Source organism: Monodelphis domestica, chromosome 1 (genome assembly GCF_027887165.1).
Source record: "Monodelphis domestica isolate mMonDom1 chromosome 1, mMonDom1.pri, whole genome shotgun sequence".
Taxonomy (NCBI): domain Eukaryota; kingdom Metazoa; phylum Chordata; class Mammalia; order Didelphimorphia; family Didelphidae; genus Monodelphis; species Monodelphis domestica.
Genome location: NC_077227.1, coordinates 313,662,732 through 313,677,249, shown reverse-complemented (window position 1 = coordinate 313,677,249; position 14,518 = coordinate 313,662,732). Strand labels below are relative to the sequence as shown.

The 14,518-nt window shown below is 36.3% G+C and overlaps 1 protein-coding gene across 3 annotated transcripts in view; it reads right to left on the bottom strand.

Annotated features, from left to right (window-relative positions):
* LOC100015440 (organic cation/carnitine transporter 2) overlaps positions 1–14,518 on the bottom strand; it is a 66,954-nt gene that overhangs the window by 30,534 nt on the left and 21,902 nt on the right. For all 3 annotated transcript variants that reach the window (XR_008915055.1, XM_001366099.4, XM_007473443.3), the window contains exon 2: positions 9,778–9,881. Coding sequence is in view for 2 of the 3 variants with exons in the window: in XM_001366099.4 (XP_001366136.2) it covers positions 9,778–9,881 (104 nt within the window). In the remaining variant the exon portion in view is untranslated. The remainder of the gene's footprint in view (positions 1–9,777; positions 9,882–14,518) is intronic.

The following is a 14,518-nucleotide window of genomic DNA, read 5'->3' as shown; positions in this document are numbered from 1 at the left end:
TTTATAATTCACTAAAACCTGGAGGTCTTTTTCACATAATTACTGTCTAATCATAACCCCTCCTTTTATTGTTGACTTTTTAAGATCCAAATGTAAGATTTTATGTTCATACATATTAAATATCATCTTATTTGACTTGGTCCATTTCTCTAGCCTGCTAAGGGTCCTGTCTTTGTCACCAGCATGTTAGCTATCTGTCCCTAATAGCTTTGTATTACCTGCAAAATTTATAAGCATGCCATTGATGCTTTCCTTGGAAGCACTGATTAAACTGGATGCTAGGGATAGGTTAAATATTAGAGAGATGGAGGATGACTGCGGTTCCAATCTGCTGGAGAAGACAGGAGTGGACAGGATCAAGGTCATTTGCCAAAGGGTTGGTTGTGGCAAGGTTAAGAAGCACCTCACAGAGCCCGAGGCAAAGAAGGGTAGAACAGATGATGTCAAGGAGTTTTGAGATGAAAAAGAGAGAAGAGAGAGTTCTCAGTAAATCGATGCAATTTTCTCAATAATAAACTCTACTGCGAATCTGTACTATTGTGTGTGCATTTGTATGCTAGTGTGAGAGAGAAAAGGGGGAAGTATGGGAGGTGTGAGAAGAGGTTTGGGAAGGGGGAAAGCATTTATTTAGCACCTACCACAGGCCAGATACTGTACTAAATGCTTTTCTAAACACGATCTCATTTGATCCTCACAATAACCCTTTGAGGTAGGTGCTATCCTTATTCCCATTTTACAGTTGAGGAAACTGAGGCAAAGTGACTTGTTCAGGGACACATAGTGTCTGAATCCAGATATGAAATCAGGTTTTCCTGATTTCAGGCCCAATAGCCTATCCACTGTGCTACCAGTCCTCTCAAACAAACAAATAAACAAACAAACAAAAGACTTTTGTGGAGAATGAGATAAGGAATCAGTTAAAGAGGAATAAAAAGACTGTTTTGCTACAGTGAAGACCAGATTAAAGTTGGATAACATAAATTTGTAATGTTCTCCATCAGCAGGGTTGTGTGCCTTCATCTGGCTTGGTTCAGCAGCTCATAAGTAGGATGGATGATGGAAACAACTGAAGGCTAGGGTTTGGCAAGGGATAAATGGTCATAAGATAAGGAAGCAAAGGATATTAGTGTTGATGACAGTGTGGACTTGAATTGGTTAGCCAGAGGGTCAAGACTGGGAAGGAAAGAAAGTTTTAGGCTCAGGCCTTTGTCAGAGGGATCTAATATTACTGTGAGGAAAAAGAATAGATTTAGGAGCGTTAAGGCATAGCGAAAGATGGAAAAACAGGAGGTCAGATAGAGGAATGTCAGAATTTTTGATTGAAGTAGAACACTTATGGGTAATAATGAAATCCAGAGGGATGTACCTATGTGTAGCTGAAGTCAGGGAACTTAAGAAGCCTGAAGAATTGGGAGATGAGGAAGCTTCAGCATTGTCCTCGAACTCCTCTAGAAGGGCAGAAGTTGAAAAGGAAAAGGGAACAATGTTCATTTGTATCTTACATCATCTCTCACATCCAACCTTTCTACTCATGTAGCTATCACTCAGTTCATATCCTTGTCAACTCTTGCCTGGATTGTTTGCAATAGAATCTCCATCATTCTTTCTGTTTCATCTCTTCCTCTCTAATCCATCCTCCATACAGTCGACAGATAATCTTCCTGAAGCAAAGAATTGAATTTACCAACCCCTTGTTCAAAAATCTTTAGTGGCAATATAAAGTTAAAGTTAAAGACTAAGTATAAAGTGCAAAAACCTAAGCTTGGCCTTTAAAGTCTTCCACAGTCTGATTCCTCTGCCCAGACTCATTACAGTTCCTGGTTGTTTCTTGGTAGATAGAAACCCAAGTATTTTATAGCTTTTGTAGTTATTTTGAATATAATTTTTTTCCCCATCTCATATTATCAGCTTGGTTTTTTTTTTTAAACCCTTACCTTCCATCTTGGAACCAAGAATCAATACTGTGTATTGGTTCCAAGGTAGAAGAGTGGTAAGTGCTAGGCAATGAGGATCAAGTGACTTGTCCAGGGTCACACAGCTGAGAAGTGTCTGAGGTCAGATTTGAACCTAGGACCTCCCGTCTCTAGGCCTGGCTCTCAATCCACTGGGCTACCCAGCTGCCCCCTTTATTAGTTTGTTTTCTAAACCATTTACTTATATTCTGTTTTATGTATGAATCCATCCTATTTACAATTATGGTTGTAAAATGTGTAATTATTTCTGTTTTCTTGTACTGTTTCCTCTCTCTGTTCCCATCCTCCTCTTTGCAAATGAGAAAGGGTTTGCCTAACATTTGTGATCTATGTAGGAAATGGTCTATTTCCTCTGACAGGGTTTTTCTCTTCCCCTTGTCCTGTCCTTGATTCCAAGTTTTTACTCTTTTTCTCTCTTCCATTTATCACTCCCTTCACATTGCCCTCTACAACATGAAAATTTCTTTTGCTCATGACTATCCCTTTTCCTATCCTACCCTTCCTTGTAGATTTCCCTGTATCCTTCCTTGCCCCTATCCTTTCCTATTCTCCTTTTGAATTTAATATATTTCTGTACAGAAAATCTCTTTGAGGGTGGGGTGTAATTGGTTTTTATCTTCCTTTACCTGTTTTAGATGCAAGTAATGTCCATGTGATGCCTGTACCTTCATCCCTTCTATGATTATATAATCTTCATCTTATATACATTATATGATAGCAATTTCCCTCTCATTCCTTTTCCTTTCTTCTACGGCTTAGTTCCTCCAGTTTTTGTCTTTTTCCTTTAAGCTATCAAAATAGAACAAAACCACTCAAAAGTCTTCTGTCCTTTCTTTATGACCCTTAAAGATAGGATCTGAGAATACATTTTTTTCTACTAACATGTTAATGATTCTTCCCTATATATTTCATTTCAATTAAACAAATAGGTGTATCTTTCTGTGTTTTTCTCAGACCCTGCATTTCTGTTTCAAAATGTCTATTCAGTTCTAGTTTTTTAGTCAAGAATTCTTGGACTTCTTTGATTCAATAAAAGGACTATTTTTTTCTTCTTAGAGAATAGAGTACCTGGGCTGCAGTGAGGAAGACTCACCTTCCTGAGTTCAAATCTGGCCTCAGACATAAACCGAACCTCAAATGAGGTCACAAAGAATCAGATGTGACTGAAAACAACTAAACAATAATAATGAATGCTTTTATCTCTTACTTTTTGAAATAGTGTATTCCAAATTTTCTCTTTTATATAAAGTTGTAGATTTCAGTTCTTGTGTGATCACTGACTGTTGCTCCTTAGTTTTGAATTCTTTCTTTCTGGCTGCTTTTAGTGTTTTTTTTTTCTTTGACCCAGTAGTTCTGGATTTTGATTATGTTCCTGAGTTTCTATTTGGGTTTTCTCATTTAGGTGACCAGCGGGTTCTCTTTTCAGGTTGCTCTTTGGTTAAAGAATTCTGGGGAGATTTCATTTAGAATTTCTTGAAAGTTGATATCCAGATTTTTTTTAGTTATGGTTTTTAGCTACTTCAACAATTCTTAGATTATTCTTCCTTGAGCTGTTTTCCAGGTCATTTAAAAAAAACATACAATTTATTAGATTTCTTTTGTTCCTTACTTTACCCCAATTCTTTTGTGTTTGTAAAATTTCTTTCCTTATTGAGTTGTTGTTTTCTATTTGGTCCATTAAAATTTTCAGAGCATTTATTTCTTCAGTGAGGTTGTCCACCATCTGTTCTAAGGTATCAGTTCTGTTTACCATTTCCCCTCTGTGCTTGGATTTTTTGTCGTGTTGCTATCTTCCTCAGAAGCTACCCCCTGGGCATCTTTCAAATAGAGGTATTTCCTCATGGGATTTGGAATTTACCTTAGTTTGCTCATCTTAAGTAGTCTCTAAGTTGAGGGTTCTGTGCTTGGGCTAGGCTCTGCCACTAAATGGCATGATCAGGGCCTGAGTTTCTTATCCAAGCTAGGTACCTCCTTTAATGGACTCTGAACTTGTTCCAGGGCTATTTCTTGCCCAAGGCAAAAGACCTCTTTCTCTCCCTTCATTAAATTCTTCTTCTTCTTTTTTAACAAGCATTTATTAAGCATTTTATACTGCTGGGCACTATGTTAAGTGCTTTACTAGATATGCAAATTATTAGTTTTAAAATATCTACATTTGTTAATTTTCCCCTCCAATACTTAAAAATTTTGATAATATTTCTTTCCTTATTGAGTTGTAGTTTTCTACCTGGCCCACTTCAATTTTCAAGGAATTTATTTCTTTGACTCTTACAATAACCCTGGGAGGTATGTGCTATTAGTATCCCCATTTTACAGCTAAAGAAACTCAGGTGGGGATGGTTTAGTGGTTCAGTGGATAGAGCCAGGACTAAAGACAGAAAGTCCTGGGTTTGAATTAGAATGGAAATACAACCCAGCTGTATGACCCTGGGCAAGTCATTTACTATCCCCAGCCCTTATCACTCTTCAACATTGAAACAAATACTTAGTATCAATTCTAAGCAGAAGGTAAGGGTTTATTTATGAAACTAAGGTAGGCTGAGATGAAGTAATTTGCATGAGATCACACAGCTAGTGTTTGAAGTCATATCTGAACTCAGGTCTTCATGAATCCAAATTTCAGGGCTCTATCCACTGTGTTACTTCCATGCCTAAAGTGCCTTTTCTTTCCTCTCTCCTTCCCACCAAGAATGGAATGGAGTATCTCATGATTCTAAAGGTCCTCCTGTGTAGTATTCTAAGGCTAAATAAAGGAGTGTAGAGCTGATTCTTTTTCATTCTGATAAGACTTCTATCTTTCTAAGTTCCATGGTATGTTGTTAAGGGGAGCAGATGGGGAATCTGTTTTCCTCCAACATCACCATCTTCTCATAGGGCAAGTTAAAAATTGATCATCTATTTTGATTTAATAGACAATAGGCTTGATCAAATAGCTCAAGTCCCTGGTTACTATTATATCTTATCTCTATGTCACTTTTATGATGTATTTTCTGAGCTAATCGTCTTTTTTTTTTTTTGGCTGAGAAATCTGTCATCTACTTTCACTATGATATTATTTCTATTTTTCCCTCCATTGATTCTCATTCAAATGTTCTTTACTACGGTTCCTGGATTTTCTCACATGGGAATATCTTCTTAACAATGTTATTCCATCTTCCCTTTAATCTAAGATTAATAAAGGATGATGGCCTTCCGCAGACATATTGCAATCATGAGTCACAACCCCACAAATCTTCTTATTCTTCCTTAATTACCATGATATTGACTATATCTTCTTGTATATACTTCCTAGTTTATGTTATCACTTGTAATCTCTGTGAGCAGGTATTTAGGGAGTTTTAATTGAGGTTTTAATTAATCTTTTCCCTTGATAATCCTCTTAAGTATCAGACTTGGGGAAAATGGATGTGGGTAAATTTTTCCTTCCATCTTGCATTTTCCATTTGAAATCCTCCTTATCAGATTCACAAGTCTTTATGCAAATACATAAAAAAAAAATTAGCTTTCAGTAGACTCACCATCACTGACCAAGATCCCATCATTCTTATATTCAAACCATGGTGCAGAAAACAGAGACGTGTTCTCAAATACCAGGTTCTTATATAATTTCTCAAACCTTACTTTTTTTCCCTTGGAAAATTTCCCTTTCAATTGGCAATAGGGAAGAAAATATAGCTTATGTCCCTAAGTTCTTTAATTCCTCACCCATAGCTTCATAATTTTCAAAGACGGCAGCAGGAGTTTTCTTGGCATCTTCAGAAGGCCTGGAACTAATGGAACTAATGTGCACTTTGTCTGGGGCAAACAGATTACATTGTCTCTACCAGTTTCCCTTTAATGTGAGGGAATGAGGTGCTGAATGATGACAGCCTAGAATTGTTTGTAATGGCCTTCTAGAGATATGATTACCTCCCAAATTACACTCATTGGCTAAGACACAGATTTGGGGTTGTTCCTCTATAGAATGGCCACTACATTTCTCAATAGGGCTTTGCTTATAGCTATTCCCAGCAAGTAAGGCAAATTCCAGCAATAAACTTCTGATTGTGGTCAAGCCTGGCTGCTGGAAATGATTTTGGAGAATGATGAGGTAAACCTAGGAGAGACTCCAGGACCTTTCATGTAGCTTCCCTATACCAAATTGATCAACAGGTCCCATTTCCTTGGTATCTTAGCAATTATAAAGCATTTTCCACACAACTTTATGAGGCACTCCAGGCATGATCTGTTTGACAGATGAGAAAACGAAGGCACAAAGAAATGATTTTGGAAAATATAAGAAATGCCAGCACCAGGACTCGATGCCAAATCTCCTCATTCTAATTTCATGTCCAGCGGCCTTTCCACTATTTAAAGCTTAACTAGCTCCCTTTCACAAACATGGTGGCCAAGTTCTCTCTTTCTGGTACTGTTAGTCTAGGCAAATGCTCAGGGGTTTAAGGTGGTCTTTTAGTAGTCCTGAAAGAAATGGCTCCCATTACAGATAGCCTTTTCAATCCCTAGATCACCACTACCTTTCATAACATGACTCCACGCACCAGAAAGCAGCTCTTATAAAATAACACATTTGTTTATTCCCAGGATCAAGCACTTTTTAATTGTTGTTGTTCAATTATTTCATGTGTCTGACTCTTTGTGATCTCATTTGGGATATTCTTGGCAAAGATATTGGAATGATTTGCTATTTCCTTCTCCTGCTCATTTTACAAATGAAGAAGTGGAGGCAAATAGGGTTAGGTGATAGGTCACACAGCTAGTAAGTGTCTGAGGCCAAATTTGAACTCAGGAAGATCAGTCTTCCTGATTCCAAGGCCAGTGCGCCACCTAGCGGCCATCAAACATTTTACACAAAACTAATTTTCAAAAAATTGATTGTAGGGATGGGCCTACTTTCTTTTGGCTGGAGTGTTAAAGATTCTAGACTGGACCAGCTAGAGAAATACCAAGAAAGGATTTGGATCTAAAACATTGAAAGAAGTGCCAAAAAAAATCTATAATATTATCTGGAACCAAGCCCCAAGTGAGCGAAAGTGACACCAAATCCTGCAAGCTATTTGATATCCCTGGACAATGACATATGGGAATAGCAAAGGAAAAGCAAAACCTATTTAATCTTTGTTAAAAAAAACAAACACTCTCTTCTCCTAACAAACCCAACCTACCTAGCTAAACTGGTTTGATTTTCATCACTTTTCCCTGGCCTAGTCCTTCCTGGTGGAGAAATTCTAAAAAAGTTAAAAAAATGGTGAAAAACAGAAAAGAGAAGGTAGTCCAGGGAACCCACCATTCTGCATGAACAAAATCTGATATGGGAACTGATGGAAAGCCTAGCAAGTCAACTTTTAGGATGTAGAAAAAGAAAGCTTTGGAAACACTCCCTCCCCCCACCCCACCCCCCATCCCTTTCAAAACTCAACACTAAATATCAGACTCTAATCTTCTGTCTTTATAATATTCCAGTAAAAACATATATATATATATATACATATATACATGTATCTACATGTATGCCTATGAATAATGGTCAGATTCAAGGCTCTGCCAGTACAGATTCAAGTCATTCTTAAACTTAGGGATTATTTATTTCACAGAAAAAGAGCTTAAACAACACCAAGGCCTGCATACAAATTGAATTTCATGAACAAAGTGTTCATTCAAGATGGTAATTAAAGAAATTTGCTGCTCTTAAAATTACTGGCCTGGGTTTTGGAACTGCTTTGCTAACAACTTACAAGATATTCTAAAAATGCAAGCAGTCATTAGAATTAAGAGCTGGAAAGGACTTTGAAGGTCATCCAGTTCAAATCCCTCTTTTTACAGAGGATCTCAGAGAAGAGAGGCGATGCAAATAAGTAGTAAATGGTATTTCTGAAATCTGGATGCAGGTGTTTGCCACCAACACTTTCCATCATACCACACCACTTCTCAACTTATTAATGGGTTATATTCCTAAAATTTGCAAGTCATTTTCTTGGCACTTGGAATATGCTTTCTCAGAGAAATAATGATCTAAGAGATCCCAGATTGGCACATAAAAACTTATTTAGTCAAGAATGTAGTTGAAATACTAACATTATTTTTGTGAGAAAATATGTTCCATGTTCAAACTTAGCTCATGGTGCAAGAAAGTTTGTCATTCTGACCAAGGAGACTATTAGTTGAAAAAAAAACCAACAACTGTATTCCTGGCCTTCTGCCCAGAGAAGTCACTTCTGGGCCTTGGTATAGCTGAAGTCAGGAAATCCCTTCGTCAAACAAAGTTTGGGGTGGAGGGGAATTGTTGGCTGTCACTGGCAAGGCAGGGCTATGGGCATTTCATATTTTAGAAACTGCCTGCATCTTTAATTACTATCTTTACTTAATTTTGCCCACAGAAGACTATAGGACATTTTCTTTCTTTACCTTTGCCTTGGAAGAAGCTAATTCTGGCAAGCAAGAAATATATTTGGATTCACGGCATCTTGGAGTTGGAAGAAAGCTCAGAAGCCATTTATGCTAACTTATACCTAGAGGATATCTTTGTGAGAAAAAATTCACAGTGCTCTCCTGCAACTCTCATCAATCTAAAAATATTTATGTAATATAATCAACCTTGACTTTTTGCCACAAACTAGGGCAATTCTTAAGGAAAACTATTTTTTTTGGTATGCTTCTTTATAGGAAAAATAATCTGAAAGCTCAAACAGCCAAGAGAAAATCAACATGATTGACAATGGAAGCACAATGGATATTTATCAACCTGATCTTTCTGATTACTTATAGATTTTAAGATAAAGTTGCCACTCTAGCAGAAACCCTTCCTATAAGAAAAAAACTTCATGCCTGAATTTTTCATATATTTATTCTGTAAGATCCTAACATCTCTTACTTGTAAAGACTTCATGGTTACTCAAAGCCATTCTTCCCTATGGCCAAATATTTTTTTTCCCCTCTGCAAAGGTACCTAGGAGATTTAAAAAGGAGTTCTGGGTAGGAAGATTTCATATAAGGGATGACTTTGGTCACCCAGCACTGTCTTACAACAAATATTAAATAAGACACTAGATACATAGTAGAGATAAAATGCCATCAGTACCAATTAGATTTCTACCAATTATTCTAGCTCTGGCTACAAGAGGCATCTCATATAGATAGGCCCTCTCATTTATCACACGGAAATCTTCTGTGAGAATTACAAAAGAAAGTATTACAATAACAGAGAATATAATATAGGTAAGGTTCTGATACCACTTGAACACCTGGAGTTTTGTTTTACTCTGTTTGTAGTCATCCTTTATCCTACTAATTCCACTGACCCCTGGAAGCAAGGGAAGGAATAAAAATCAAGCACAGATATTTTGGGACTACATAGGCAAAAGAAAATGGATGATCATGTAATTAGCTGGTTGCCTACCAGGAGGTATCAACAAACCTTTTGGCTAATTCAGACCCTACCCATTTTGATTTTCATCATCAGAAGGGGTTCCCTGAGGCTAGATACCTACTTAGCTTTCCAGTGATACTTATAAACGAATCTTTAAAAACAGAACTCTCAAGGCTAAAGGAAGCAACTCAACAGGCTCCTTCTCCTTTTATCACATAAGCCTCGGTCAAACATGTTTTTTTAATCTTGGGGAAATGAAGAAGAGATGCCTAGGAGTGGTGTCTATGGGAGAGGTAAAAGACTTGTTCACACTAAAAACCTCATCCCAAAGTAAGCAGGCCATGCAAGTCCAGCTGTGCGACATTACTCACACTGGGCACAACTGAGCAGTAAAGAGAAAGAGCTGATTGCTTCAGAGCCAGTAGAGTGGATATACTTTACTTGTCTGAGAGCTGTCCTGAAATAAAGGATCCGATAAGCACACCCACAAAAAATAAGGAGGTAGTTAGTGGAGCTTTCCAGTCATCCTCACAGACCAGGTCCCACTGTAAAAGAAACAAAGGAAGACTTCACTTTTACAGTTTATCAACAGCATCTTGGCACATTCTCTTAAGAGGCACCCCATTATCCCAACAGATATTTAGTGAGGACTTCAGTACCCATGATTTGGTCCTCACATATATATATGCAAATGTGATTGTACTTGGTATACCGCATGTTCTTTTGTGATTATATGTTGTTGTTGTGTGTGGGGGGAGTGGGAGAAGGAAAGAGAAGTGGGAAGAGGAAGAAACAGGAAATTCTTTAGGTCCTTGGATGCAACAGTCAATCCAATGTGCCTAGTAACTAAATGGTTCCATGACATATTTCACATGGACATATCAGTGGACATAGTGTGGAATTAAAAGAACCATCAGCACTCTAGGTTTTTTTCAAACGACACAGCACTCAAGACATTCCTGGGGACAGTACTCAATCTTCTCTTGCCCTCTCACCCTCTTCTATTGCATATTGGCACAGGATTAAGCCTTCAGGAAAATCAAAACCAAAACCATTACTTGCTTCTCACAGGACAAAGAGTTACTTTTTGGTTTGGAGAACAATTTTCCTTCTCTGCCAAAACCAGGCAAAAGTCCTTCCTTCCCCATCTCCAGCTCTGAAAAAAAATACAAAAAGAAACCTTCCTTTGACTTTTTAGGAAAAGTCTAAATGTCTGGTTCTGAGGGCAGTCATCAAAGAGCCCAGAACCAGAGATAGAGATCAGCATATGTCCTATTTCCATTTGAAGTTCTTAACAGGGAGTATTTTCAATTCCCAACAAGCAACTGAAAAAAAAGTCCACCAGAGAAACCACCAAGCAGCCTAAGAAGAAGGAGCTAATCTTGAACACTCTACTGGGCTCTAGTCTGGTTGGGTGAAGCCCCTGTCCCTGGCCCCCAGGCTGGTTTTTCTTCATTTCCATTCTTCCCCATATTCCTTTCCATCTTCTCTAACCCACCCTCTCTTTCAATCTCCCAGATCTCAGGAAGATCGGGTTCTAAGTCAATCTTTTTCTTTTGTGTTCTGTTGTTCCAGTCATGTCCAACTCTTTACCCCATTTGGGGTATTCTTGGCAGAGATATGGGAGTGCATTGCTGTTTCCTTCTCTGGCTCATTTTACAGATGAGGAAACTGAAACAAACAAGGTTAAGTAACTTGCCCAGGCCAAACAGTTGATAAGTGTCTAAGGCCTGGTTTGAACTCAGATCTGTTGCTCTATCCACTCCATCACCTACCTGTCCCTAAGGCTGTCCTTAGACACAAACTCCACATCCAATGCCAACTTCAAAAATAACTACTTTGCAGTCAAGGTTACACTTTGTCAACATATATAAAAACCTAAAAGGACTTCACCTATGGCCATTATTGTTAGGGATTCCAAAAGCTTTGGGATCTCTCACTGTCTCTAGGTCAGTATCAAACTTAATGGTGAGGTGTCTGAGTATCCTTGAATCCTAACCTGCAAAAAACATTTGCAGCCAGGACTGCTTTTCAAATTAAGCTGCCAAGGGACCATTTCCTCCAGGGTCAGCTTTAATCCTGAAAGGAAAATCAGGGGCAGAATAAAAGGATAACAGTTTGATGAGAAAGACAAGCAATGGCATCTTCCATTGCACCCTTTTCTCTGACTTGCACAGCTGCAGCTATATCACATATGTAGTCAGATGGTACTCAAGAGCCCTACATTTTAAAAAAAAGTTTGTTTTAAACTTTACATAAAACATCATTAAACGTTTTTACTAATGAAAAATGTATTTAATATGGAAGTAACAATTTATCATCTCTTATAGCCCTTGGTAGTCTCTAGTACATATTCAGGTATCAATATACTTTTTTCTTAAAAGGAAGACTACTACTCAATAAGTATATATTTTTCTAGGTCTACTTTGGATTATTTCATCTCAGTCTTTCATATTTTTTCTACTTGTATCATTTCTTTTACACTGAAAAATGAGATTATTCAACTATTCTCAACACTTGGATATTTAGTCTTGTGGGGTTTTGTTTGTTTGGTTTTTCTTTGGCTATTAGAAATAGTGCAGCTACAACCATTTGTTGGGGTAGTTCTGTTTTCCTTAAAACCTGAGATAGATTTCAAATAATAGATAGGGGCAGAATTCAAAGAGCATGGTTAAGCTTATACTACTATTCTGAATTTCAAGAGGCCAGTAGTTTGCAGTTTTACCAGAAATGTAGAGTATACTAGCTTCCTCATTTCTGCTCAATGACACTGAGTTTAATTCATTATCATCAATTTTATAGACATTTATACTCATGGTTGCCTTGTCTTTTATTCATTAGGGAGACAATAGTTTTTCAAATGTTTATTTACAACTTGTGTTTCACCATTGGATACTGGGTACTGTCTACATAGACAGTAATCAGTTCTTTATAAGTTCTAAAGGTGAGATTTGATAAATATATTAGGAATATTTTTTACCCAATCAATCATTTTTCATCTTGGTTATATTGTCTTTCATTGCATACTTTAAAACTGCATACTTTACTCATGGAATAAGTATATTATTTCACCTTCTAGAACACACACACACCCCATTTATTTGGTTAGAGATTTCAGGGTACACAGTATGAAGCATGAATCTAAATTTGTGGGTTTTTCCTTAACTATATGGTTATCTAATTTTCTCATTAGCATTTTAAAAAGAATGATTATTTTCCCTAACATTTGATATTAAAAAGCTGTAGCACTAACATTGCTTATTTTATAATCTTAGTAAGAAGTTTAAAGAATGTCATTCCTTTTAAGAACTTACTTTTATTTTTAGTAGATTTATATTCCCCTTCCTACTACTTGTGGAGATTTTAAAATTTTATGGACATTTTTTAATAAATTCTTTGAAGTCTTATTGATTTTAAAATATGTTCTTTTGTTTTCAGGTGATTTTTATAGTTTGTAGAACACATAATGATAGTTTATTCTTCTACACCTTTAATAAGGACAAATCTAATTTTGTCAAGTTCTTTCATCTTTCTGTGGATAACATATAACACAATGATAGTCTAATTAAGGTAATTTTCTTATTTCTTGATGTTTGGATGGACCTTTATGTTTAAAATATTACAATTATGTACTTAAACAACTTTTATTTTCTTCATACTGGTGTTTTGTGAATTTTTTTCTCTTACTCTGGATATTTTCACTGATTGATTCCAAGGATCTGATACCGAATTTAAAAAAAAAAAATTCTGACACTTTTTAAAGAAGACTGATTAATCCAAGGATAATATTTTTTGTTTTGACTTTTAAGGCTGTGACTTTGACAATTCCTTAATTACCTGTTATATTCTAGGTTTTTGTTTTGATTTTCCTTTTCCATTGATCTTTATTTTACTATAACCTATTTGTTGCTTCTACTTATGCTTTTAATTCTGTATTACCCAGTATTTTTTAAACTCTTAAAATTTTTTTGCTTAGTTTTTTAATTTACTTATTCAATTAATTTATTTGTTATTTCTTGAATCCCTTATTAGTAATTTTTTAGTTTGCATTTTTGAAGTTTTTCTTGCATTTTTACATTCTTTAAAAAAATTTCATCTGAATTCTCTGACATATAACAACTACTTGGTTTCTTTAAAAACAAAACCAAACCCTTTTGGTTCTATTTTTACTGACTTCCATTCTATATTTGACCTTCCCTTCTCAACTTGATTTGAAAAGTTCATCTATACTTTGTGCCTCCACTTCCTTTCCTCTTATTCTCTTATAAACCAAGGTTCTTAACCTTTATTTGGTGTCATGGTCCTCCTTAGCAATCTGGTGAAACAAAGGGACTTTTCTCAGAATAATATTTTTTTAACAATTGAAAGAATTGCTAAATTTCAATTACAGATAAATCAAAATAAAGATATAATTGTTTTCCTCAGTTCATAGACTCTCAGAAATCTATCCTCAAACCCTCTTAGGGGTCTCTGGATCCCCCAAGAATTTCTGTTCTATAAACTTCTGCAGTCTGGTTTCCAACTTCATAATTGTTCAACTGAAATTGCTTTTTCCATTGCCTTTTCTCAATCTTACTACTTGTTCTCTGTGACACTGGACATTGTTGATCATCGTCTATTCCTGAATGTTTCATTCCTTCTAAGATTTTTTTACTTTTGGTTTTCATTCTTTTTTTCAGTGTCTTTTGCTGTATCTTCATCCATGTCAAATTCAATAACCTTGGGTGCCTCCGAAGCTCTTGTCTTTCCTGACACTTAAAAACATTTTTTTTCTCTAGGTGATTTTTATCAGCTTCCAGTTTACTTATAATTTCTATGCTTTTTATTCTCAGATCTACATATCTAGTCCTTGTTTTTCTGCTGAGCACCAGTCCCATACCATCATATCCTTATTGGATATGTAGATATGGATGTCTCATATGAGCATCTACTTCTAATTCTATTTGTATTTGTAGAGGAGTTTTCTTGTTCAGAAATTCCAAATTCCAAATCATAGGCTCAATCTCTATCCCCTATATTTGGTATAAGGGTATCTTTTTTGTCTCTCCCAATAGAATGTAAACTTCTTCATGGCAGGAATGGTTTAATTTTTGTCTTTGTATCCTCTGCTCATAGCATGATGATTAGCAACATGATGCTTAATAAATGCTTGTTGATTGCTCTTCTAGACTTCAATTCACAG